The sequence below is a fragment of the Corvus cornix genome, chromosome 10 (assembly GCF_000738735.6).
Source record: "Corvus cornix cornix isolate S_Up_H32 chromosome 10, ASM73873v5, whole genome shotgun sequence".
Taxonomy (NCBI): domain Eukaryota; kingdom Metazoa; phylum Chordata; class Aves; order Passeriformes; family Corvidae; genus Corvus; species Corvus cornix.
This window is the reverse complement of record NC_046340.1, coordinates 11,123,551-11,149,867: the sequence shown is the minus strand read 5'-3', so window position 1 is coordinate 11,149,867 and position 26,317 is coordinate 11,123,551. Positions and strand designations below refer to the sequence as shown.

General features: G+C 43.6%; 2 protein-coding genes and 1 non-coding gene across 6 annotated transcripts; 2 read left to right on the top strand and 1 right to left on the bottom strand.

Moving 5' to 3' along the window:
- Positions 1–1,993: 1,993 nt before the first annotated feature.
- TIPIN (TIMELESS interacting protein) lies at positions 1,994–14,509 on the top strand. Of its 3 annotated transcripts, none has more exons than XM_010390940.3 (10): positions 1,994–2,198; positions 2,551–2,707; positions 3,138–3,225; positions 3,457–3,532; positions 4,707–4,829; positions 5,385–5,448; positions 7,333–7,530; positions 7,835–10,390; positions 10,777–10,959; positions 11,828–14,509. In XM_010390940.3, exons 2-8 carry the CDS (start codon positions 2,575–2,577, stop codon positions 7,975–7,977), a joined length of 825 nt encoding a protein of 274 aa, XP_010389242.1. In that variant the 5' UTR covers positions 1,994–2,198; positions 2,551–2,574; the 3' UTR covers positions 7,978–10,390; positions 10,777–10,959; positions 11,828–14,509. The 3 variants fall into 3 exon arrangements, with proteins under 3 accessions (XP_010389242.1, XP_039413666.1, XP_010389241.1); XM_039557732.1 differs by having other exon boundaries at positions 1,994–2,202; positions 2,554–2,707; XM_010390939.3 differs by having other exon boundaries at positions 1,994–2,202.
- Positions 6,303–6,437, top strand: LOC120410568. The gene has a single exon (XR_005602840.1).
- Positions 8,859–23,305, bottom strand: DIS3L (DIS3 like exosome 3'-5' exoribonuclease). Of its 2 annotated transcripts, XM_039557731.1 has the most exons (17): positions 23,074–23,305; positions 20,441–20,594; positions 19,586–19,714; positions 18,893–19,028; positions 17,948–18,124; positions 16,956–17,034; positions 15,911–16,090; positions 15,194–15,363; positions 14,708–14,869; positions 13,789–14,036; positions 12,919–13,011; positions 11,849–12,382; positions 10,964–11,118; positions 10,687–10,865; positions 10,206–10,351; positions 9,460–9,634; positions 8,859–9,387 (listed from the first exon to the last, which is right to left on the bottom strand). In XM_039557731.1, the coding sequence occupies exons 1-17, from the start codon at positions 23,216–23,218 to the stop codon at positions 9,076–9,078; spliced, it is 3,174 nt and encodes a 1,057-aa protein (XP_039413665.1). In that variant the 5' UTR covers positions 23,219–23,305; the 3' UTR covers positions 8,859–9,075. The 2 variants fall into 2 exon arrangements, with proteins under 2 accessions (XP_039413665.1, XP_019136530.3); XM_019280985.3 differs by lacking the exons at positions 15,194–15,363; positions 16,956–17,034; positions 17,948–18,124; ... (2 more) ...; positions 20,441–20,594; positions 23,074–23,305 and having other exon boundaries at positions 15,911–15,964.
- Between the last annotated feature and the right edge of the window lie 3,012 nt (positions 23,306–26,317).

Here is a 26,317-nt window from a genome sequence, read left to right as displayed (position 1 = left end):
CTATATTTAATGTATTCTTGATGCTACAGCAATGGGGAATACACATTTTAAACATTAACTGTTAAAATAATTTTAACCAGAAAGTAACTGCAATTGATTTTGTCATATTAGAAGGAATACATTAAATTATCAGAAACATTGTATGTCAAATTTGAATTTATAGAGAAATAAGGGGAAACCAATTCCTTTAATGGATTAATATTTTACATTAATTTATATAGTTTTGTTTAAATGAAGAGACTATAATTTAAGTCAGATACATTTCTATGGACTGAGCTGTAAAAATATGAGAACAATTTACAGCTCCAACTGCATTGGAGACGGGAGCCTCTCCTGTTGTTCCTGCAGCCCAAATCCTTACATGGCATTTTATGTGCACAGCTGCCAAACCTCTGAGGGCTCTGCATGTTTATTCCAGCCTGGACAACTGCAAACTGTTCAGTTTTAAATTACCAGAAGGGTCTGTCTGGAGATGAGCTCGGGATCACTCCCTGTCCTGGTCCTTTCCTTTGAGACGGGGTGAGAATCCCTGACCTGGACTGGGAATTGTGTGGCCGCAGGAATAGAGCAGCAATTCTGGCCCTGTGCTGGGCACTGGGGAGGAGCACCTCGAGTGCTGTGCCCGGCCCCTCAGTTCAGGGAGGACGCTGAGGGGCTGGAGCGTGTCCAGGGAAGGGAACGGAGCTGGGGAAGGGTCTGGAGCCCCAGGAGGGAGCTGGGAGGGGGGCTCAGCCTGGAGAAAAGGAGGCTCAGGTGGAACCTTCTGGCTCTGCACAACTCCCTGACAGGAGGGGGCAGCCGGGGGGGAGGGGTCGGGCTCTGCTCCCAGGGAACAGGGACAGAATGAGGACATCGTCTTAAGCTGCACCAGGGGAGGTTCAGGTTGGACATCAGCAGGAATTTCCTCACAGAAATGGTAGTCAGACTTTGCAAGGGGCTGTCCAGGGAGGTTTTGAGTCCTCATCCCTGGGGGTGTCCAAGGAACATCTGGACATGGTACTCAGTGCTCCGGGCTGGTGATAAGGTGGGCATTGGGCACAGGTTGGACTTGATGGTCTTGGAGGTCTTTTCCAACCTCAGTGATTCTGTGATTCTCTGAAGCGACAGGGGGCTCAACAGGCACTATTTTAAATCCCATTTCTGGGGGTAACTCATCATGGGGCTTTGTAACATTGGATACTTCAAATTAAACACTAATCCCCAGCACGTTTTCCCTGACAAGGCAACACTGCAGGGGGCTGGAGGTGCTGGTGGATGAGACATTGGACGTGCCCGAGCCATGTGCAGTGGCAGCCCAGAAAGCCAAGTGTATCCTGGGCAGATCCCACGGGAAGGGCAGCAGGTGAGGGGGAATTCTGCCCCTCTGTCCTGCTTAGGTGAGATCCCACCTGCAGAGCTGCCCTGGCCCTCGGGCCCGGCACAGGAAGGGGAGTGAGTCCAGAGGAGGGACCTAAATAATCAGAGGGATGGTGCACCTCTCCTATGGGGAAAGACTGAGAGAATTGTGATTGTTCAGCCTGGAGAAGAGAAGCTCTGGGGTTACCTAATTGTGGCCTTCCAGTACATGAAGGGAATTTACAGGAAGGATGGAGAGGGACTGTTTACAGGGGTCTGGAGAGACAGGACAAGGGGGAATGGCTTCAAACTGACAGTAGGTTTAGATGGTTAGGATGAAATTCCTCCTTGTGAGGGTGGTGAGGTCCTGGCACAGGCTGCCTAAAGAAGCTGTTCCCTCCCTGGAAGTATCTACGGCCAGGCTGGACAGAACTTGGGCCAATCTGGTCTAGTGGAAGATGTCCCTGCCGACAGCAAGAGGGCTGGAACGGGAATGAGATAATCTGCCATGTCCCTTCCCACCCAGACCATTCTCAGGTCCCACGCCCAAGCCCTGGGATCGCCTCGCCGCCCCGCCCCGCCCACTGCGTTTTGGCGCCAAAACCCCTGCGCCGCCGCGGCCGGGAGCTCGCGAGACACGGGACTCTCGCGGGACTTGGCGCGCACGGGGGTGGCTCCGGCCCCTCAGCCCGCCCCGCGCTCCCGCACGGCCGGAGCCGCTCGGAGCCGCCCGAGAAAGGGCTCTCGAAAGAGTGCTCTTGCTGGTATCGGCTCAGCCCAGCCCCGCTCCGGACGAGGTCTCTGGAATTAGCTTCACTTGAGGAGCCGGAAAAGGGGAATCCTCCTCCAGGCGGTGTTTCGAAGTGGGTGAGCTGTAAATTTGGCGAATTGCCACCTCGAAGCCTTTGGTCAGGGATGTGAGTAGCACGCGGCTCCATGGATAAGCGCTGTGGTCAGAAATCCCTTTATTTTGGTTTATTCCTGCCACACCCAAGTGATTTTGACGAGTTGAAGTATGACTAGCCCTTATTTTATTCAGCTCAGCGAGGGTGGGTTGTGTTATCCTCTGTATGGTATCTGCTGTTTAATTTGCAGGATGATCTGGCTGGCAAATCTTTTTCTGAAAAACCTTAAAATACTATCTATAATTGACGTTTATCTGCCTCTGTGGAAGCCTCGCTGCTTCTCTTTAAATGCTTTTGCTGTTTTCTGCAGGAGGCAAAAAAGGCTTCTGTGGCAATGATAGATCCTTTAGAGAACAACTTGTTTGATCTTCCTGATTATGATAACACTGAAGATGAAACGTTCCCACCTCTTCCACCTCCTGCCTCTCCGGGAAGAGACGATGCTGAATGGGCTCAAGCTAATGGAGGTGAACACCGGTGACCCCTAAAAATCCCATTTGAATGCTGTGCAATCGAAATTATTGGTGTTGAACTTCACTGCATTGAGTTCACTGCATAAAAATAGGCAGAAAACAAACTGTAAACTTACATAGTTAATCATGCGATGCTTTCCAGCTAGTGGGAAAAGTTTATTTTTGTAGATTCCATGAAAATATGTGCACAAAGGAATCTTTATAAAATTCAAGCTCTTCTGACAAAATGTTGGTAGAGGTAATTATACAGCAATGATCTATTACTCTTTGTGACTTGGCTTCTAGGGGAGATAAGAGTATCGGATGCACTATCAATGCACTTATCAGAAATACAAGTAGAAACTTAAAATGTACGCAGTGCAATTCTAGGTGATGGCAATTGCATTGAATGCTTAAATTATGTCATTTTTTCCCCTGGATCCAGATGGAAACCAGCAGTCCCAAACAAAGGATTCTGCTGTGACCACACAGAAAGCAGTTAAAAGACCAAGGCCTAGATTAGATGCCCAAAGGTAACTTTATACAGAATATTTCTTTGTGTGATGAGTTTGGTGTAGGGCTGTGGGAGAATGATTAAGGTACCTGTAAAACTGGTCTAAGTTCTTTATAATCAACAGAAAGAATCCAAGCTTTAGGCTGTTTCAAGGAATGTGAGCGTTTTTTCTTTGTTTGGGTTTTTTTACTTGTTAGTTGAAAGAAAGAAGTGTGGGTTTCAAATAACTTTGCCCATTTCCTATTCTCAGGTTAATTTCAGAAAGAGGGCTCCCAGCCCTGAGACACATGTTTGACAACGTGAAGTTCAAGGGTAAAGGGCACGAGGTAAGACCTGGTGAGCTTTTGTTTTGTTTCCTGGGAGGTTAATGTAGATTTGATAGAGTGCTGCCCATCTGATACAGGGAGAAAGCTGGTTAGCCAGCTTTCCAGCAGTATCTGAACAAACTTGAATGCTTTAAGAAAACCCATCTTTGATCATAAAATTCTTTTCCTCAACTCTAAAAGTAGAACATCCCATCTGTGACTCTTGTATTGTCCATAGAAGTAGGGTTTTGAATTTCAAGGTTTCAAAAAAAAAAAAAGTGACATACCACTTGAGCAAAGAAAAATCAGGACTTTCACTACAAGCTTTCTTATTGTTTTGGAGGCGCTTAAACATGCAGAGCTTATTTTCCTTTACATGTCATTATAGAGTTCGTTGTAGACAGGTGAGGGTCAGTCTCTTCTTCCAAGTAACAAGCAATAGGACAAGAGCAAACAGCCTCAAGTTGTGCCAGGGGAGGTTTAGATCAGTTATTAGGAAAAATTTCTTCACCAAGAGCGTTGTCTGGCTCTGGGCAGCCTGTGCTGTGGACTCGTCATCCCTGGGGGGATTTCAAAGACATGCAGATGTGGCACTTGGGGACATGGTTTAGTGATGGCCTTGGCAGTGCTGGGGGAGTGCTTGGACTCTGTGATCTTAGGACTTTTCCAACCCAAACAGTTCCATGATTCTCCTGACACACTTGCAAGGAGACCTGTGCATCTCTGGTTTTTGGAGAGCATTCATGGTATAAATGTTCTCCTTACCGCTGGAGGCACAAAGAAACTGGGCAGTAGTGCTGAAAGGTACAAAAATCTTTCCTAGATCAGGTTATTTTGATGTATCTGCATTCTAAACATAAGAATCAATGCCAGCTGTGCCCCTGTGGATTTATTTCAGCCTGGGTTCAGCCCTGATTGTTTAAGGACAATGCTTCAGGACCTGGCAGATGTTTTACAGGATATGCAAATACTCCCCTGAACTTGTATCACTGCTGTTCTCATAGCCTGAGATTATGCTTACACTGGATTGTGGGAGGAGGAAGGAAAGGTTACCCACACATTCATACTGCTTACATTTTCCAGAGACTGTCAATCTGCAGATGCTTCATGTTTTCAGGATTTAGTGTCCTGTTTACCTCTGCAGTCTCCTGACTCTGTCAGGTTTAGTAGCTGGGTGTTGTCTTTCTTGCTCTAGGCAGAGGACCTGAAGACACTGATACAACATATGGAGCATTGGGCTCACAGACTGTTCCCAAAACTGCAGTTTGAGGATTTTATTGACAGAGTGGAGTCTTTGGGAAACAAAAAGGAAGTTCAGGTATGAATTGTTTCTGTCAGTTTCTCTTCATGCTGTTTGGAATAGTGCAAGTGGTACGTTTAGGAGATCAATTATGCAGCAAAAGAAGACTTAGGTTGTGCATACTGCTAAGAAGTATAATGTTATTTAAATTAATTTCTCTCAGTTTAGAGCTTTGTCTGGTATTTAAGTTTAGATACAACCTTTATGTATTTGAAATAATACTTTGGAGAATGGTTCAGCATTTTCAGGACATCTTTAACCACAGAAAGTTGCTTAAGAGTGCTGGAACTGGGTGGGTTTGGGGGTTTTGTTTGGTTGTTTTTTAATGTTTGAACCTGCAAAAGAAGACTGGTAAAGAATTCAGCTTCACCTGGCTGGGTGATAGATGCAGGACTGGGAAGATGATCCACAGCATTGAAGGTGTGTGTCTCAAATGGACATTGAGTGAAAGGAGTATTTTCTTCAGAGTAATACAGCATAAAATGAAATTGCTGTGGTTTTCCCATACTCCCAAAGTTGAACATAAAAACTTGCTACAGATGAAGTACCAGTGTTTTAATCTCCCATTTGCAGACCTGCCTAAAGCGGATTAGACTTGATCTTCCTATTTTACATGAAGACTTCAAAAATAATGAAGGTATGCTCTCTCTGCTGTTTGTTCAGTACTTCAGTGCTTAAGGTTATTTACTTCCCTTGCACTGACCAGAAGTGAATGGTCATGATACGCTTTTCTCATGCAGAAGAAGCTGCTGAGAGGTCTCTCCTTTAAAACCAGGCTTCTGTGAATCTTATGATGACAAAACTGAACTGGTACATAAGTATGCACATACTTGCACATAAGTATGTGAAAATAAATAAAATTGTATGGTCTGCTGAAAGGAAATGGAAAATGGGTATTAACCAGCATTGTTAGAAATATTCTTCAAAAAACCCTCCAGAAATGCAGTTATTGAGCACACAGGTTTGTGTTGCACTCTCACATGAGTGCAGTCTGGAGAACTCTTGGATCTTACAGAAGGAGGAATCATAAACATCCTCCAGGGAGTTGCAGTGCAGTCAGGGTGTGGTGCCCTTCATAGGCAAAGTACCTGCTAATGTGGGGGGCACTGTTATGTCTGTCAGTTCTGGCACACAGCTGCTGGGAGCATTCCTTCTTCCAGGATCAAAACCCAGCATTTACTGAGGACATAAGTCAAGAGTCTCTTCCAATCAGATAGAAATTAGACATAAACAATTTTTTAATTAGAAGAGGAAGCTTCATGTGATAGTTAGAAACTTTAGCAGCAGAAAGGAGGGAATTTCATTGTCATTCCTAAGGACCTTGTGCAGGTTTTTATACCTTCACTGTGAGTGTGATAGTCTTGAGAGTGTTATCTACCCCTTGTCCCGTTTGTCTTCATGTGAACCTCAGCCAGTGCCTGGGAATGGTGTTTTGGTGGATGAGTTCATGAGTGGTAAGATCTGGCCTCAGCTTGGGGCAGTTGGTGACACGTGGCTGTCTTCACTGCTGCTGCATTGGTGAGAACTGCACTGCAGCCAGAAGCAGCCACGGACAGCAACACGAGTGGTTCCTGCCGACAGGGTCTGTAGAGTGATCAGATGTTCTGTGCGATGGTTCCATACACTGGGCTTTAAATGTGTTGTTGAGCTGCTCCTGAACTGTGTGACTGAGTGCACTGCTACAGCTGCCCAGCCTTCAGGGGAAAAGCTAGAGCAGGCATCTCACAAGTGTGAAATAAAAATTCAAGCTGGGGCATTGTATTAACAACCCAACCCTTTTGTCAGCTCACCTTTCTATTCACAGGCTTAAAGTGGTGCAGAGGCCTTGGGCACTCTTTCGAGAGTGCTCTGCTGCTCTCTGGGTGGTGAAGCTTGTCTAACTGAACTGCCTCCACCTTGCACATTTCAGTGCTGGCAGATGAACAAATATCTCTGTAATAGAGCACACTGAATTCAGAACAGTATTCAGTGTGTGTGTTCAAACCTCTGCTTCACAGAATGCTGGAAGGGTTTGGGTGGGAAGGGACCTTAAAACCCACCCTGTTCCATCCCCTGCCATGGGCAGGGACAGCTTCCATTGGTGCCATCCAGCCTGGCCTTGAAAGGTTGGAATTCCTGTAGCTACTCCTGCCACTTCCTTAAGGAGAGTGTTTTATTAGTAGGGTTGGGAGGAAAATTACCTGGCCCTAAAGATTGCCTGGAGTTCCTGTCCCTTTTGACCCTTCAAGCACAGCTCCTGTTGCTAACTCAGTGTGCTGTGCCTCTTTACACTCAGGCATTGATTATTCTGTGTGTGTGAGCTCTGAGCACTTGTTGTGTCCTTTGACTATTGGAGATGTGGGCCTAGGCAGAAAATTGCCCATTAAAATTATATTATACAATGATCTTCAGCTGTCAATACAAAATGTAGATCATAGAAATGGTTTCAGAATATTCTCTTGACTGACATGTAGTCAATCTCTATGGGTTAAAGGTGTTGATTCTGCTCTTCTTCCCCCTGCCAACCCTTGTTTTTAACCAGAAGGAGAAGGGGAAAGCAATGGACTGGATCCAGCTGCTGAAGATGCACATTCCCGCTCTGGAAATGCAGAAGAACTGAATTCCCTGCCTGGTACAACTCTGACGGAGGAGCAGCAGGAGCGGATGAAGAAGAACCGGCAGCTGGCCCTGGAGCGGAGGCAGGCGCGGCTGCAGGGCCACAGCCAGTCCCAAAACCAGGGTAAGGACCCCAGTTTCAGTGAGGGCAGTGGCCTGAGCTGCTGGGTCATGGCTCTGATGGCTTTTCTAGTAAGTGCTATAATGTGTAACTCTCATATTTTAACAGTTTTCCTGTAGTTAAACTCCAGAGCCGTCACTGCTCCCCTGCTTGTTGTGCCAAGCTGTGACAGTTTTGTCTTGGTGAAATGCAGCTCACCCTGTTACCTTTGAGCTGCCTTTGCCACAGACTGGGATTCTGGTGATGGAACCATCAGTTAAACACAGCAACAGTGTCTGCTTATGGTTTTTCTTTCTCTCCTCAATAGAGCTCCCCAGTAGTTACTCAGAAGAGGAGTTTGACAGCCCAGTTATTCAGGATCCCACTGACCTTATTGAAGACACTCAGGTTCCTGCAGCCAAGGATGCTCCCACAGATGAAGAACTGGAATGTGCCAGGGAAGAGCAGTAACTTCCCCACACTGTGAATGCCTTTCTTGACCAAAAGACCCTCCTGCTTTAAGTACTGTCATTATACTGAAATGTTGCTGGCTCTTGGCACTCCAGAAGCTTCAGGGAAGTCTTTCCCATGGCATCACTGCAGGACAGAACTCTTCCCTGGAAGCTGCAGAGGAGCAGTTCCATACACCAGCAAACAGAACAAAGTTCTTCAGTTGCACTTGAGCCTTCTTTTCCACCTCCCAAAATGTTTTTTTTAGGAAATGTTTATGAGTTTTTGGACCTACTTTGACTATAGTTTATAATTTATGTCAAACTGAATTAACTGGGATGTTGATGGATTAAGTTGCTATTAAAGTTGTGGGTTTGGGGTTTTTTTAACAGGGATACTGGATTTTTTTAAACTGCTTATCCATTACTTATATATTTTTCTTATAAAATGGAAGCTATTAAATTTCAGAAGTCAAACCTGAAATTCTTGTATGAGGCTCTTACAAGGCCAGGCCTCCCACACTTCCCCATCCCTTGGGTCAGACATCTCTCCCCAGACAAGTACCTCCCCTCAGGGAACAAGACCTTCCTTACCTGATCCTGCTCTCTGCTTGAAGCTCTGCTTCATCCTCTTCTTAGAGTCTTGTTTTTCCTTACACAACAGCTTTTCCCTTTTGTGGAATGAAGGGGAATCACCCCTTCCAATAGTAAAAAGTACTGAATTTCTAGACACTGAATTAAGCCACTACCCTCAGGGTACCAGGTGTTATTTTATGAAGGAATTTGCTTTTTATATCCTTGTAGGGAAGAAGGAGGTATTTAGGTTTTAAGAACCTAATTTATGGACAACATGAGCAAAGTAATTTTTTGAATGATACTTAAAATAATTCACAGCCCAGTGTCTTTAGTCTGAAATATGAGCTTTATCAGGTAAAAAATCTTTTCATAACTCACCCATACCCATAATCAGATAAAAATAATTCTTATTTAAAATAGACATTGAGCTTAGTAAAAGAACACTTGAATATTTAAATAAACTGCTTTTTAAAAAATCCCCCAACCACTTGTGCACAGTGAACAGGAGCAGGACAGCCCCAGGCAGCCGGTGCCAGGTCCCAGTTCACATCGTGATGTCCTCTGTCACATCCAGCAGTGCCAGCTCCCGGATCTCCTCCAGCAGCTGGTACAGGCTGGGCCCCTTGGTCTGGCAGAACTCCTGGGACTCCTCATCCATCACTTCCACCCTGGCTCTCTCTTGGGCACGCTGGGTTTCCTCTGCAGACTGGCTGACTTCTTTCACCAAGTCAGATTTCACCACATGGAAACTCTTCTGGGCGGCCTCTGTGTCCGCAGTGTGGTGCGGTGCGTTCCTGATGATTTCCAGCTTGATAGTGTCAGCGTGGCAGCGGGAAGTCTGCACAAGGATTCTCACCTGGAAAGCAATATTTTGTTTATATTTCTGATGGTGCTATTTCCTTTTCCTCCTCTCTGATGAGATACTCACTGTGATGTGATCGAAAAGGCTCAAGGTCACTGAGTCTCCAGTAGTTGTAGTGGAGGTGATTTTATGCTGAGAGCGATGGAGGGACCCAGGCTTCCACTGGCAGTTCCCAGCCCCTTGACAGGAGATGACCAAGCCCTCTTTGTTTTTCATGTAGGCAGCACCTTTGATTCCATATCTACAAAAAAGCAGAGAAGCTGTTCTAACCGTTTTCAGCCTTTTCAGGTGTCTTAATTTTGAAACCCACAGGCTGGCTGGGATTGTAGAAAAGCAACAGGAAGGGGTGGGCACGGCAGCCTGATAATCCTGCTCCAGGGATGCTGATAGGTGGTGTCACAGAAACCCAGATTTGAAAACAGCGTGGAGACAGTGACTGAAGTGTTCTGAGAGCAGTAAAGCAAAAGTGAAATAGTCAGTGATCCATTATCTTAGTTCTGGGTGGGGCCTGGAATGGCTCAGTGATGGGAAAAGAGCAGCTTTACAGGTTTTTCTGGACAGACAGTGAGGAGACAAGTTCTCCATTAAAAAAAAGCTACTTGAAGAGCAGCAGCATGTTTGCCCTGGGCTCTCTCTAAGGCAGCCTTTCCTGGCTGGGGAGCTTCTGGCTCTTGAGCCTCACAGCCAACCCTCTGGAATGCTGGAGACGACACATCTGCATTGAGCTGGTTTATACCCAGGCTGTGCCCTCCCAGCATTCCACTAACACCAGGTGTTATTTCCCAGCCCATTCCCAGCCGTGCCAGGCTCACCGGGGGACGAAGACGAGCACGCCGTTGGTGCGGATGGAGTAGACGACCCCGTCGGCCACGCAGCGCTCGTCGCTCTCGGCGCTCCTGTCTCGGAAGTACATGCACTGGAAGAGCTCTGTGGACTGCTTCTGAGCACGCTGCGCTGCCTGTGAGCACCCCGCACACAAAGAGAGACAAAAACCTACGTAAGTATTCCAACAGGCGTCTTTGGCTTTGATTTGCACAGCTGCTTTTTCCCATTATTTACTCCCTTACCTGTCCCCTAGAAAAATTACAGCTAAAAGGAAATCTTACATGAAGTACAAGTGAAATATGAAGGCACTTTTACAACCACTCTCAGAAGAAAACATATTTAAAAAAACCTCAATGCACTACAAATAAAAATAAAAGTAAAGTGATACTCTTAGTTCCCAAAAGCACAGTCGGGACTAGTATCCCATTCCCTAGGGCACCATGGAGACTCCCACAAGGACCCCCTTACCCGATTCCTGTTATTAATGTGTCTGGACAACTCCTCAAGATACTTGTTACTGATTATGTTATCCTTAACATCCCCTGTGGTTCCCTTCAGGGTTGCTGCTATCAAGAGCCTGTGCACAACAATGTCAGCGTATCTCCTGATGGGAGAAGTGAAGTGAGTGTATTTCTCTAGGGCCAGCCCTGCCAAGAGAAAGGAAGAGAGGTTAGCAATCAAAGCCATCATGTGCCTCCTGCAAGAGTCCAGAAATCACAGCAAAGGCAGAAGAATGACCAGGTACCATAATGATGAAACTGCTCCTCGGGACAAGAACCAGTTGAGAAGTATAGGGCGTTGGACATGGCGTGGGTGGCCATGGAGCGCAGCAGTTTGTTCACAATGGGATCCGAGGGGTCGTTTGCTCTGTCCAGAGACTCAGCCAAAGCTTTGTTAGACCTGTCGAGAAGGTCATAATGGCTTATAGGTAACAACAGCATAAAACCCACATAGAAGTTAATAGTTACTCATAAAAAAATGGCAAGCACAATGATATTGAAACTTTCAATGCAGTTTAATAACAGTTCTGCTCTAGGAAAATGTTTAGAAAAAACCCAGTTTTCACCCAGTTATCTGCTGCAACCTGGAGAACCAGGGACTGGAGCAAAACCCCTTCCTATGCAGTACAAAAGAGAGAGCTGGTCCAAAACCTTTGTGTCCAGCACAAATGGGACAAGGTGACACCCAGGTCACAGAGGCTCTACTGATGCCTTCCACCATGGCCTTCTCATGTTATCTTGACCAAGTAATTCTGAATTATTTTGAGTCATTTAAAATTACTACACTGCACAGAATTAACCTAATTTAAACCAGTACTCTCTTACCCAGGAAATACAGTGCAAACAAGGCCACTGCAAGAGCTTGACCAGTGCACAGTGACTGAACAAATGCTTTATCTGAATATGTCTGAAATTATTCAGCCACTGCCACTTGCAGTACAGCCAGCAGAATGCAGGCAGCTTCCCCTGGTCAGAACATCATCAGAAAGGTTCTGATAAAATTTGTTTCAAGAACTGCTATGCAGTGTCTCTTAACATTGATACTTGGAGCTGGAATTGTTTGTAATGATAATATGGCCAAGTAGTTAACTGCTTAACTTTAATTACAGAACTTTAGTAATAAAAGCTACCGTGTGTCTATTGAGAAGCCTTTGGCACTGGCACATTCTCGAAGCTCAGTGAAGAATTCCTGTCGTGGTGGAGGGTGTTGCCGCAGCAGAGCTTGGTGGGGAAAATCCTCGGAAATTCTTTTCGCCACCCAGTGGTTGGCCAGGATCATGCATTCCGCCACGGTCTCGTGCACTTCCAGCGGCTGCTTGGGAATGAGGTCATGGATATTCCGTCTGTCATCCAGCTGCACTCGGATCTCGATCCCTTCCAGCTCCAGCGCGCCGCACCTGTCCCGCTTAGCTCGGATGTGTCGTGCTATGTCGGTGAGCTTGGATATGGCCCAAACCAGCTCAGCCAGCTTCTTCTGCCTCATTCCTTCATCCAGGCTTTTCAGTTCCAGGATATCCCCCACCACACTCGTGTCTCCATCCAACAATCCCTGTGCTGTCTCATACTCCAGCTTGTAGGCAGAGCGGATGAGAGTTTTGGTGTATTGAACCCTCAGCGTCTCGTACGATTCCTTCTCCAGCTCCCACAAGACGCTCACAGCGTATCTGAAAGACAACACCACAGTTCTGACATAGTTCTGGTAGACTTAAACTCCCATTTCAAGCACATTCAACTCTTTTATAGACTTAATTATGGTTGTGGAAGCATCTTTTTCTTCATGAAACCAGTGCTCAGCAACACCACTAAATAATGCACTTGCCTTTCAGTCTCATGCATCACAACTTAAATGAGGACCAGCTACACAGCAGTATTTTCAGTTCATCTGCTGAAGCAGAGTACCCCTAAGGTATAAGGTCTCCTTTGTGTTAAAGCAGAGCTACACTGTGATAGTTATTTTTATCCATTTTTATTTTATTAGTCAGATGCATTCACAATGAACACCTCTGCACCCTGCATATCCTCATGCTAGCAGCCAACTGAGCCTGTAAATTGATATAAACTGGTCTATAAAATTCAGCCTACCTGTGGTAGAACTGAAAGGTAATTTCTAATGTACACAATTCTTCCAGTTGATGATTTAGTAATAATGCAAAATGACTTGTAAAAGTCTCCCTTGCTCAGAACAATTCCAAACCCTTACCTGTCCACTCCGCTGAGGAGGGAGCACACGTCAGCACTGAGGACAGAGGGCAGCATGTCATAGCGCCGATCGGCTAAGTAATACGTGGTAGCCCTGAGGAACAAAACACAGTTGCTGTTCTTCTCACCAGGACTCCTGGGTCTGGGGTGTAAGCATTGCTTCATAGTCTGATTTTAAAAGGTTATTTCTACAGAACACTCACAGGTGCAATACCAAAGTAAAATTATTTAAATAGCTATTTGTACAGTAAAACCCTAATTTTGCCTTCCTTGGTATTTCAGCTGCCATTAAGGGCAGAACCAGGGCTGGACAAAATATGCTCACTGAAGAATAGGTGATTTAATGGGTACATCAAACATCTCTGCTGCCTACAGTTTATACTTCTTTGCATCTACAAACAATACAGTTCATGAAGTGATTCAGCAGTTTAAGTCCAAATAGCGACAATAAAAGAAAAAAGGGAATGAAATATTTGGACATTAAAAGACAAGATTGAATATTAAAACATAAGCCTGACAAATACCTCTGGAATTAAATTAATGTGAGACTTAATTCCATTTTGTGGGTGTTCATCTCCCTTGGAATACAAACGAGTGGTTTTCAAAAATACTTCAAGTCACAGATGTTAAATTAGACTCTAAAGCAAAGAGGAGTGATGAGGGAAAAATAACCTTATACTATAACTTTCTGGAAAATGTGTCCAAATAAAAGCAGAATGTAATTAGTTATATAATAGTTTAATTAGCTTTAACAAGTCTTTAGTAGGACATGAAAGGTGGAAGCATGTTTCTTTCCTTCCAAAGTTTCCTAAAGGTAGCATCACAAACTTCTGAGCTTCATGAATTTTCTAATTTTCAGAAAATAACTTACCTTGCTCTGGCCTCAACATCAGTGTAGGAATTTGCTGCCACAAAGTGAGTCACATCTGCAATGTGCACCCCCAGCTCGAGATTGCCATTGGGCAGAGTCCTGACAGAGAGAGCATCATCCACATCCTCGCAGCCCTTGGGGTCAATGCTGAATATCAAGTGGGTATCTCTCAAGTCAAGGCGTTTTTTTTCCTCCTCTGGACTCACTTTCCATGGATTCTTCGGAGAACTCACAGGCATTTCACTCATCTGTACAGAAATATTGTTGAACATAAATCTATATTTTCTACAAAAAGATACCAACTAATTAGATTTAATTAGTTTTTCAAATTCTTCTTGTGTTTAATTTTCCAAGTCCATTACATTTACTTTATGGAAAGTATGGAAAAAATTGAAAAGAATTCTATGTGCATTAGTAACCAGTGTTATTACTGTGGTGATACTGCAGCTCTGGCAAATATAACCACTACATATTGGTCTTTTACAGTCTTTTTCTTTCAGTTAATTGTAGGTATAATCAAAATAGTTACCTGAGAAAGCTGGATCCTCTCCCAGTTGAAAACAAAGTATTTAATACAGTAGGAGGAGGACTTTAGGATAAGTAGCATAACCACACACTAAAGACAGAAACATCTTAAAAGCCTAGCTCAAATTTGAATTAAGAGTTTGTAATCTTTCCTCACAGCAAATGGATTCTATTAAAATCGCTCTTGACTTGAAAATCCATAGTGTCAATAGAACCACTGATCCAAAAGATTCCAGAAAAATAAACTAAAATAATAATAAATTTTCAGCTTTCAAAATGGGCTTTCAAAAACCCACTGGCAACAAAGATGTTCGGCTGTAAAAGGGTCCCTCTCTTTGAGAAACAAGGCCCTGGAAATGAACAGAAAAGACTGGATCTGATCACAAAGACAAACCTGGATTTCTGAGAAAGGGGCAGCAGAAATGCTGTTCTCCACCAGAATTGCTGCGATTTCCCCCTCAAGATCTCCAATTCTCCCCAGAACTCTCACAAAGTGTCCGTTTGGATAGAGGGAAGTTGACTCCCAGGAATCGATGCGCACGACAACTCTGTACTCCTGCAGCAAGGCAGCTCTGTTAGAACAGCACTGTTCCCCTTAAAAGTACAATTTGTATACCCCTAACAGGACCTTTCATTTATCAGAAAAAACCCAAAGCAAGTGGTATGTAAGCGTGGCCAAATTCAGAACTCAAATAAGCGTCTTAACCTGAAGTGGTTCCGACAGGAATTGAACACAATCCTTCAAGGCAGAAATTGAACCCTCACAGACTTCACTTTAATAGTTTTACCATGTTTTTGTCAAAGAAAACATCATTAGAGCATATAACACCCACACAGCTTTGTAAGAACACAGAACAGAGAAACACTTCAGTTAAATTACCTGTAATGCTTCAGCCTGCTGAGTGCTGATCCGGATTTTGGGAATTCGGTAATCCCAAGGTGTTACAAGGACTTTCTGAGCATTTCTGCCCTGGGACTGGCTCTCTTCTTTAGAAGGGAAAGTGACCACATAATCCCTCCAGTTCTTTTGGATGATTCCAACTACTTTACCTTTAAATAAGGAACATTGTGCATTAAAGAGTTTAACAGGACCAAGAAAGCAAATATGTGGGAGGTACAGGAGATTCATTGCTTCGTAAAATGAACTGATGTGTCCCCAAATCTGTGTCACAATTGCCAACAACATATGGTGTGCAGACAATACAAGTGTGTCATAAACTATTGTTGGCACAGGCAGATTTTAATGAGCTTTTATTTATATGGAGACTAACTCAATGTATAGATTTCAATTGATACAGGACATAAATTATTCTCACTGCTGCTGAAACGTGGCCAATTCTAGTAATACAGAAAACTTTTAACAGCAAAGAGCAAAACAAAATATCATTTCCCTACAAAAAGAGAATTAACCTCTTAAAACTTCTAGCTCTGACCTCAACAAAAATTTAAGATGCAGCTATAGCTGCAGAGTAATAATTTCAAACGAGACTCTAAGTTCCCAAGGTACCCAGGCATGTCACACTGGGATACTTCTTCACCTAACAATTTTTTTTTTCGTTATTTATCAGCAGGGAATTAAAAGGATGCTTCTCCTTACCTGTGGGCATAGGGTCACCTGTGGTGTCTGCAGGTGCTTTGTCCTCAGTCTCATTTTCACAGAGGGCAACAGTCCTTCCTTTCCATTCATGCACAGGGAGCAACTCAACCACCACCACATCCCCGTGGATTGCACGATTCCGAGCCTTGGCCCCATAAATAAGGATGTCACTTTGGAGTTCTGTATTTAAAATAAACAGAACTATAATCTGCTACAAAAATTCAAATCCCTCCATTCTTGGCAGCATTCTGCTGAAATAACAGAAAATTACTTTTCCAATATGATTTCTTCCAAAAAGGACTACTGGTAAGTAATTAATATTGCAAGGAAAGGAAAACCTTTTCCTCTTTTTTTTTTTTTTTAAGGACCTATTAAGGAATTCTGTAAGTGAACTTTTGGATAAAAAGCAGCATAGGCTGGGATGAGTTCATTGTTCTTAGGCAGCAGCTTTAAAAACACACAGCATAGTTAAATTGGGAAAGCCACTGCCACAGGATTCTGGGCAGGGTTCAGAATAAAACAAGCTTTTAAAAAATAATGAGTATATTGAGCACTGGTTTGACTGCAGGGTCTGTCACAGGAACATTTGAAAGTAGTTATTAGTTAGAGCTGGGCCAATGTGTCTGTGCAAGGGTAATGGACTGCTCCTTCAAAGGTGTTGATTAGTAACTCATGCCAGAGAGATAATCCTGGATCAGCTTGATCCAAAAGGCAATTTTCCAATTATGTTCACGAAGACCAGCTTCCTAATCCTGCCAACATCTATGCAAACTCTTATTGCAGTCAAAGGAGTGGTCACCTGAGGTTGGAGCAAAGCACAGGGACAACAATTTGCATCAGCATTTCACATTTCGCTTCAGAGATGCAGGGAAACAGGACAAGAGGCCAAAATATGGCCAAAGGTGCTAAGAAAGAGGAAGGAGTTTTGCTCCCAAGTTCCACCCTCTGGTTAATTTTCAGCCTCATTTCTGGCCCATGAAAACCACACAAGCACTGCAGTGTCTCGGCCTTCATCTTGATTGATAACTGAAAACCGGCTCCTCACCTGTGTCTTTGCTGCCAAACCCCTGAAGCCGAACAAAAGCTTCCAGCTGTGCTCGGTGCTTATTGACATTCAGTGTACCCTGAAAGAGACCAACAAACCAATCAACAGAATGGAACAGTCACCCTAAAAATGGACAACTTTAAAGGATAAAAATTTGGGGTTTGCAATTTTTTTTTACATGACTTAGTTTTTATTGATCCGTAGGTTATTTTGAACACAATTATTCTCTCTATAGGGGGGAATGCAGAATGTAGAACTTTTAAATCCTGAATTTATTTGTAAGACGGTAGACGACATTTTATTCCAACCACAGGCAATGTAAGATTACCTTTGCTGCCTGCTTTAGCACAGAATCTGGCATTATTCCAACAAGAAAGAAAAACCTCCGTCTTTCTGTTCATATTTTATTCCTGCCTCGCTGCTGGAATTGCCAAGAAAGGAACAAATTACTGGCTCTAATTCTTTAAATTATTTTTGAAAGAAGGACACTTGTCTACCAACAATCTATATTAAGGCCCTGAACAGCCATAAACCAGTAAATTAATTTCATTGACTGAAAGATGTCTGTGCAAATGAAGTTAGAACTGCTGCCTTTGTGCAGCACTATTTATATTTAAGAATGAGGTCTCACTGCTTCAAATCACACCTGGTCTCTCGATTTACAGGTACATCACATATCAACCTGAAGAAAAATCCATAGCACATTTCACAACCTCAATAGCCAATTCTTATTTTAACTTCTCCAAGGAAAAAAAAAACCCAAAGCAAACAAACAAACAACAACAAAAACAAATCCACGTGTCACAAAAAAGTGTAGGGGAAATATTTTGAGAATCCTAAGAATCCTAATCCCTTCCATCCTCTTGCTTTTTGTTTCCTTTCCCTCTTCCCACCATAGCCGTATTTCTTTCTCTAATCACTCTAATTCAGGCAACTAAAGGGACCAAGTACAAGACTGCATTGTTCTGTGTACATTCTCTGCACAAAAATACCTGCAGGTATCTTCCGGATTTGATCCCAGACTCCAATATTTCCACAGGTAAGTGCTCAGGATATTCTTTTCCGTGGTTCTCTTGGCTTTCGCTCTCCCGCTCACGCCGAGCTTGGGCTATGGAGTCAAAGAGTTCATGGGCAGCCTTTAGGTCAGGCCAGAAGTTATCCAAGTAATTCTGTATGCACAAATATAAATAAACAGGAAAGTATTTAGAGACCTCTGTTCTTTTAATAATGCATTTGGAAAGCCCATAATGGACAAGAGCTATCTCACACTACACTCAAATAGCACTTCCAAATGGTTATGATGAGTCTGCTCTAAACCCCACAGACTGTCCCAGGTTCAGCCTAATCCACTGTTAAATGCAGTAAAGGTAAATCAGTTTGGTGCTGTTTTTATTCAACATCCTTTCACAGCTGAACATAAACATCCCATCCCCACATCCCACTGAATACAAGTGGTATCAGAGATGGACACCAAAAGGAAGAATGAATTATCTTCTCAGGCTTCACTGTATCCTCAGCAGTCCAGGCAAAGTAAGGGGCAGAACATTGCTGATGGATATTTAGGCTACAGCTGCTTATGGACTGCTTGCACTCCAGATTTAGACAGCTGGCTGAGGGAACTGATCACTGCTCATAAATGCCAAATTCCTTAAAAACAAGGAAAACAAGGAAAACAAGGAAAAGGTCTCCTAAGAAAGATGGCCTCTATCCTCAGAGCTGCTTTTTATCTTTCCAACTCTCTGCTTTGCTCACTGCCACTGGTTATTCCAACATTCTCATAAGTGACATACTTGCTTGCTTTGATAAATGGAGACATGAGTTACCATCACAGCTTTCTTGAATGTAAACTCTGACATGATTTGCAATATACTTTAATGCACTTGCTTCATCATTTTGATGGGACGTAAAGGAAACCTTTTATTTTTCTGGCGTGTTACCTTGAAGGAAATCACAAACACTCCTTCTGTTTCATTTCCGTACTGCCTGATAGCATCTTCATCTTCTGTTACCATAACAACTGGCATCTGACCCAGGCAGTGATTGTAGTACCAGGCTGCTGCACTGTAAATATTCCTAGAAAAGCAAAGTTTGAAATAAGATTTCTGGCATAGCTCATTTGTTACTTGCAAGATTTTGCTGGCTTTGTATAAACAAGATTTTGATTTAACACCCAGACTTTTAAAAGACATACACCGAGCTACAGGAACATTTTTCTGCAAAAACGTTTATGTGCCATTCTTAAGCACCATGAGAAGAGAGGAAAATAGAATGTTTCCTCCCCAATATACCCACTTGTGCCCTAGCTGCAACACTATAACAAAAAGTTCCTCTGAGTGAAAGCTTGTAAAAAGCCGTGCTCAGACTCCAGTGCTACGGTGTAACTTCAAACTGATCCAGCTTTTTCCTTAGCATTATTGCATTTAATTTAGTACACTTTGTCTAGTTCCCTAAGAAAACAATGTTGATACTTTTGTAACTATTAAAGCACAACGCAGACTTTCTGTGGCTGTGAACTGTTGCAAAGCTAAGCAGAACAAGAGCATGAACTCTCAGTACCCACTGCATGCTCATACTCCTAAATACAAAGTCATGATGCTATAAAGTGTGGCACTGCAGAGGTTCAAACAAACCTGGTCTGCCACTTCTCCATGGATTCTCCCTTCTCCCTTGGCAGGTAGCAGTGCTGGTGGAATTCATTAGCAAACACAGTACAGTCATGACGGGGATCCTTCAATAGATTCCGTAATTTGTTGTACTGTCTGGAATGAAAAAAGATAAATATATTCTTGTGCTTTCTTTTGATAATGCTGTTTTAACTCCATGTGAAAATACAGCTGAAAAACTCAAGGAAAATTACTGTCATGCACAGAGAAATGTATTCATTACATTACAACACTGATGATAAATCCTGAACCATCACCCACAAGCAAGTTTTTTATGCTTCTGATTTTAAACATACTTGTTTTCCAGTGAGCCCCACAAAATATCCTAAGTGTTCAGGAACTTATTTGTTTGTCACTTTTGGGACAAGGGCTATTTCTTCAAAGGCATTTGTGCTTTAGAAATATAGGATGGCCTTGAGAGCAAATTTTACTCTGAAATGCTATGGCAATGCCCAGGTTAATGTCTGGTGAGGTAAGTACCATACAACAATATTAATTGCTCCCCAAAGAGAAGTGCTCAGGCATCAATACAGCAAACCAAAACCTGTCCATAATCAAGCTGTGGGCACATGATAGATCATTACTGCAAAGTCTCATTAATTCCTGTCACTGGCCATTTGATTAGCTAATAATGATACAGGTTTCATACCTCTCCTATTGAGTGAAAACTATGCCAGGCATTGATGTCCACGGATCACAAAGGATCCCAGTCCTTGCCCTTCTGTAAAACTACATTAAGACACTTGAAACAAATTATACATTTTACAAATCAGTATTTTTACATCAATCTTAATAAAAAATAAGTTCTTATGGGGTAAGTACCTGCGTCCTTTCTGATGTTGCACAGCCTGACAAGCTGTTTGCATGAAAATAATTCCTTTCAGCTCCGGAAATTCCAGAATCTCCAGGTACTCCTGAACAACCTTGCAGTCGGGGACAACGTAGTGTGTGACATCGTCTGATAACAATTTGCCGTCTAAAAGATAATTCAGAGTTTAAAGGATAAACTTTCAGTTGCAATATTGGTTTCTTGAAAATACTTTCCGATGTAAGAATTAGAGTTGTGTCTTCTCAAATGGGTATATTTCTTTTCCTGATAAACAATATTATGGATATTATGGTACAATCCTGTGGTACAGTCCATAAATCTGTGACAAAACCCTTTTGCATCCACTGATGCCAAAATTTAGTGCAAATTCTATCCAAAGGAGAGAAAAATAATCCACTTTCATTATGAAAAAGCTATAACTTAAAAGAGTGAAGGTTACAGTTCTTTCTTCTCTGCTTCCATATGAAAAAAGGGACTATATATCTGGCACAGAAAATCTTTTCATGGAATTTCCAAAGGCTGTAGAATTATGAGCAGTTCCTTTACCCTGCTCCTACAGCTCTCTGCTCAAACACACCATTTACAGCAGGCTCTTTACATAAAAGAGCACAGGTAAGGGTACATGTAGAGAAAGCCACTGCTTCTGCAAAGAGAAGAGGTTTTTAAACTTAAACTATTAACCATCGGTGTTAATTTTCTTTATGGAGACTCTCTCCCTTAGGAATATGCCATCAAAATACCACAGCAAAAACATCGCAGACGACATCTTAAAATGTACCTCAAAATTAATGAATTTAATTGCTTTTGGTATTTCAAAGATTCCCCAATAGCTTTCAGATGGGAGGGGATTTCCACTGTATTTTCTCTTAATACCTATTTATTCTTTATCATAAATACTGAACTGCTGAACTCACCACAGGGCAAATTATATAGAACAAAGTATATAGGTATTGACAAGTAAGGTTATTTTCATGTATTTCTTAGAAGCTGACATGGGACAAACTTTGAGCTGCAACCACAAGAAGTGAATCCAGCTAGCACAACTGTGCTCACAGTAACTTGGCCTCATCTCACACTGAAGGCTTATAATGGATGATGGCAGAACACATACAAGAAAGCTAATATTTATTAATAATTCAGAAGAGCATTAAAAGTGAAATGTCACTGGAAGATTTATGAGACCTGCCTATGCGAAGCTATCCTTGCCTAACCCATACATCTAGAAGAGAACGACTTCTAGGCAGCCACAGCTCACCCTTACAAGCACCTGCAGATGTGATTTTTGCAGGCAGTCTCTCACAGGGCAGGAAATAGATTTGCTGAGCACACTGTGTAGAGTCAGGAAGGAAAACAAATATTTTGTTCACATCTGGGTTACCTTGAATAATTACATAGGGACATATTCTGACAGACACCTGTAGCACAATCTACATTTAAGTGCAAAAGAGGGGAAGTTAGGCACAGCAGGAGAGGTTTTTTTCTGATATGTGCCTTTAAGTTATCCTTGAGGAATTCATAACCAAATGCAGTATTTTAAGGAGCAGTAACTATCACTAGTCCTGATCTCCTAGATAGCAGTAATACAGTATAATAATATAATCTAAGTAATACACCTTTTGCCCTCTGTTGCAACAGGAACCTAAATTAAAAGTGAAAATATCTATGTCAATCACAGTTCCAAAGGGGAAAAAAAAAAAAAAGAGTTACAATTCTCAACCTTTTCTTTTAAGCAAGCAAGTCATTTGGTCGATTTAAACAGGTTGGATATTATGTTTGTTATTTGCCAGTCACTTTCCTGCATCAAATAAATTGTGGTATTGAACAACAACAACAACCCCAACTGAAATATCAAAGCTCAGGTGATGATCTATGATGCACATAACAGCACCACAGTATGTAAAAACAACAACAAATGCAGACATCAGAGCCTGGCAGCCTTCCCGTGTCTGAAATGCCCTGATATAACATAGGCAATTACATTTAATTACTGAACAGGAATAGCTGCTGATGCAGAATTACAATAGCTTCAAGATAATAGCTTGGCCCCATTGTAATACTTAACAGATATGTATAGCATTTAATTCATGCTATAAACCACCACCCTTCAGAAATTAATGCATTTTAAAGGATCTTTTAAAACAGGAGAAGTGTAAAAATTGAACAATCCTTTAGCCTTTTATCACTGCCAGTAAACTGTTCACAGTTAAACCCTCTAACAATCAGCTCCTCGATTCCTTCCGCTCTTAACGCCTCGTTGATTTCTAAAGGATCTTACTTTAAAGGAAAACTATTGCTATAGAGGCGAATTGTTCAGCACCGTCCGGAAAACCCAGCCCGGGGATCATCCCCCCCGCTTCAGGGATCACCCCAGCCCGGGCATCACTCCCCACTCAGGCATCACCCCAGCCCAGGAGTCACCCCCTGCCCAAGGATCACCGCCAGCTCAGGGATCACCCCTCGCTCAGGCATCACCCCCGCTCAGGGATCACTCCCTCCTCAGGGATCACTGCACCCGGCTCTGCCCCCCGCGACCCGCGGCCCCGGGGACGCTGCCCACCGCCCCAGCCCGGCCCGCGGCGATCCCGACTCTGTCAGCGCGCACCCCCGGCTCCCCCAGACCCCTCACCGCGGGCACAGGCGGCGCGGCACTGGGCGCTGCGGCACAGGGCGCTGCGGCACGGCACGTCGGGGCGCAGGTAGTGCTCCCGCACCACCCGCACGGCGCGGCCCTGCTGCCCCCGCAGCTGCAGAACCTTCTCCGTGCGGAGCATCGGGGCGGCTCGGACCGGCCGGGAATGGCGGGGAATGGCGGGGAATGGCGGGGACCGGCGGGGACCGGCGGGGACCGGCGGCCCCCGAGGCCGCGACTGCCGGGGCGCCTGCGCGGGGCGGGGCGCGGGGTCACCGCGCGGGGAACGGCCTCAACCGAGGGGCGGGAAGAGAGCGGGAGGGGCGGGCTGAGGGAACCGGGTCGGGACGAGCTGAGGGAACCGGGGCGGGCTAAGGGGCCTCGAGCTGAGGGAACCGGGGCGGCTGAGGGACGAGCGGGAGCGAGTTGAGGGAGGTGGAACTGGAGCTGAGGGGCAGCGGGAACGAGCTCAGGGCACCGGGGCGGGCTGAGGGAACCGGGGCGGCTGAGGGCCGGGCGGGAGCGAGCTGAGTGAACTGGAGCTGACGGACAAGCGGGAACGCGCTCAGGGAACCGGGGCGGCCTGAGGGACGGGCGGGAGCGAGCTGAGGGAGCCGGGGCGGGCTGAGGGAATCGACAGGGCTCTGAGGGGTCGGTGAGGTGAGGGCTGAGGAGGAGCCCGACCAGTGCAGGCGCTGAGCCCCGAGGGAGCCCACGCTTGTGAGGTTGGGTGAACACAGAGGGCAGATTCCCTTAAAGTGAGGGATGCAGTTGTGTGACCCCCCCATGGTCTTTCACAGCACCTTCCAGGAGAAATTCCAGGTCCGTTCCTCACCCCTGATTTTGTGAGATCGCACGCCGGAGCACTCGGGGAGTTGAGGTAGAGATCAGGGCAAGGCTGCGTAAGGAGAGCAGGCAAGCCCTAATGACAACTAATTTTACAGTAATCACCAGTATAGCCCTTCACATTTACGGGGGGGGGAAGATAAAGGCACTGACAGATGAAGTCTAGTCAGGAGTCCAAAGTAGTGTCTCTGGGTCTGAGTCACTGCTCTGTGTCTGTAATGCTGCATGTGTGGCATTTTGGGGGTTATTGTTTTGACTCTTAAAAAAGCATTCATACTTTCTCAAATAATAATTGCCTACACCATAACTTCACTTGAACGTAAATACATGGTGAGAGCTGTGTAGTGTTTGTCCTTAGGAGGGAAAAAACCACTGGAAAAGAGCCGAGGCAGTATGTCACTGTATGTTCCTGTTTATTCTGTGTCTTATTTTTCACATGTTTTATAAAATGTGTATCTCCAATGACTAATACTTCTAAGTAACCAATTTGTGCCAGTAAATGGAAGCACCATCTGTAAGAAGCTGATTTGCAGAAGCCAAGTTCTCAAACATCTGAGGAGGAGGAGGTGTTATAACTTAGTGAGAGACAATCAAAGTGTAGACTTGGTTTGGGAGTCAGGATGATATTAGATGTATTATGTAAGAAGGATGTGAGAGGAAAAGGGAAATGGAGACCAAAATGATGGAGCTCTTGTTCTGCGGGAACAAAGATGAAGTAACCCATGCTGATAGAAAGGGTAAGAAAAACTCAACATTTGGGAAAAAAAGACATTTAATTGAGTTTGAAATGTAGCAGATGCTGATTGCTGACACAGTGAGGAACATAGACCAGTGTGCTTACTCAGTGACATTCAGTGACTGTAATAAAATGAAGGTTAATTAAATAAAAGTAGCTGAGATCACTGCTCTCATTTGTTCACTGTTTCACAGAGGAAAATGGAAGATCTTTGGGCCAAGTTCATGCCTTGCTGATACTGTTGAGTAGCTGCATATGTATTTCTAACATTGTAGTTGGAACAGTTTTATCATTCTGAGTTTCCCCACTTCCTTCCTTTTTTTGGAAGAAAACTCAAATGATTGCAAAAGGCCAAGCTGGAGTCACTAGAGCCAAAGAGAACTCTTGACACTTTATCTGACAGCTGAGTTTGTCCCTGTGAGATCAGAGATGAACTTTCATCATCTGGTACTTCATGCATCTGGTAATTGTCTTTACACAGGGCAAGAAGTTGGTGCAGGCACACCCAAAACTAGCAGGATAATGTGTGCATGTTTAATTGTTTTAAAATGAAATTTGCAAAAATGTTAGAGTACCACTATTAGAAGATCTTACCAAATGTTGAAGAATAAAGATGAAGTACAGTCTGCCTGCAGAACTATGGGACATACATTCCTGCATACAGCTTCACTTCATAAAGTACTTGTAAAGAAAAAAATCATGGTAGAATACAAAGACATCAGTACAAGTATTATTTTTATGGAGTATTCCTCACTTTGTGCAATGCTCCCATGGATAACACCAGCAAGTGCTAGAGAAGCTTTTATTTTACATGGGCAATAGAAGTCTTTAAAGTTCAATCCCATATTTGTGCTTGCCTGGGATGGGAAGTGGGAGCCTCTCGGGAGCTCTCCCTGCCTGGAGAAGCCTGTCAGGAGATGCAGTACAGAATTTCAGTGTGTTACCTTTTGATACAAGTTTGATAGAAGTGTTTGGGGGAAGAAATTTGAGATCACTGGAGAATACCAGCAATTGGCTCAAGTTTCCCAAGCCTGACTCATCTGACAAATGCCACAAACAAGAGGCAGAGAATTAATCTAGGATCCACAGAGTCATGGAATCAATAGAAATTGTATCTTTCCACTTGAAAAAGGCCTTTTTATTTTTTTTTTTCTCCAAGTACTCTGTCACTGAGGTAGAGGATGCAAGATTTGATTATCTCATAGCATATTTTTGAAGTGGTTCTTCCATTCTTAAAGCAATTGTGGAGCAATTGGCAATTCAACATCTCCTTCTAACTCATACTAAACTGGATAAATGCTGTCTTCTCTTGGAGATTCCTTCTCCTGGATTGCTGGCTCAGTAAAAGCCAAGTATTTTAAAAATTGCACCCACATCTGGGAAGGTCTCAGGATTAATGTGACATTCCTTGCACTCATAAAAAAGAAATATATCAGATTATTTTTAAAATGTCTGGTTTATGTAATCTAGTGTCCACTGGCATTAATTATGTCACCCTCCTTTAATTATTTTTGTCAGATCCCATATTAATTAGATTCTGTAATTTTGCTTGGGATTGCCCTTTGACCGATGATTATCTCATTTATCCTTTAAAATCATTTATACAGCATTACAAAGAGAATGCTAATGTTATTTTAGCGAAAAGAGAATGATTTTGTA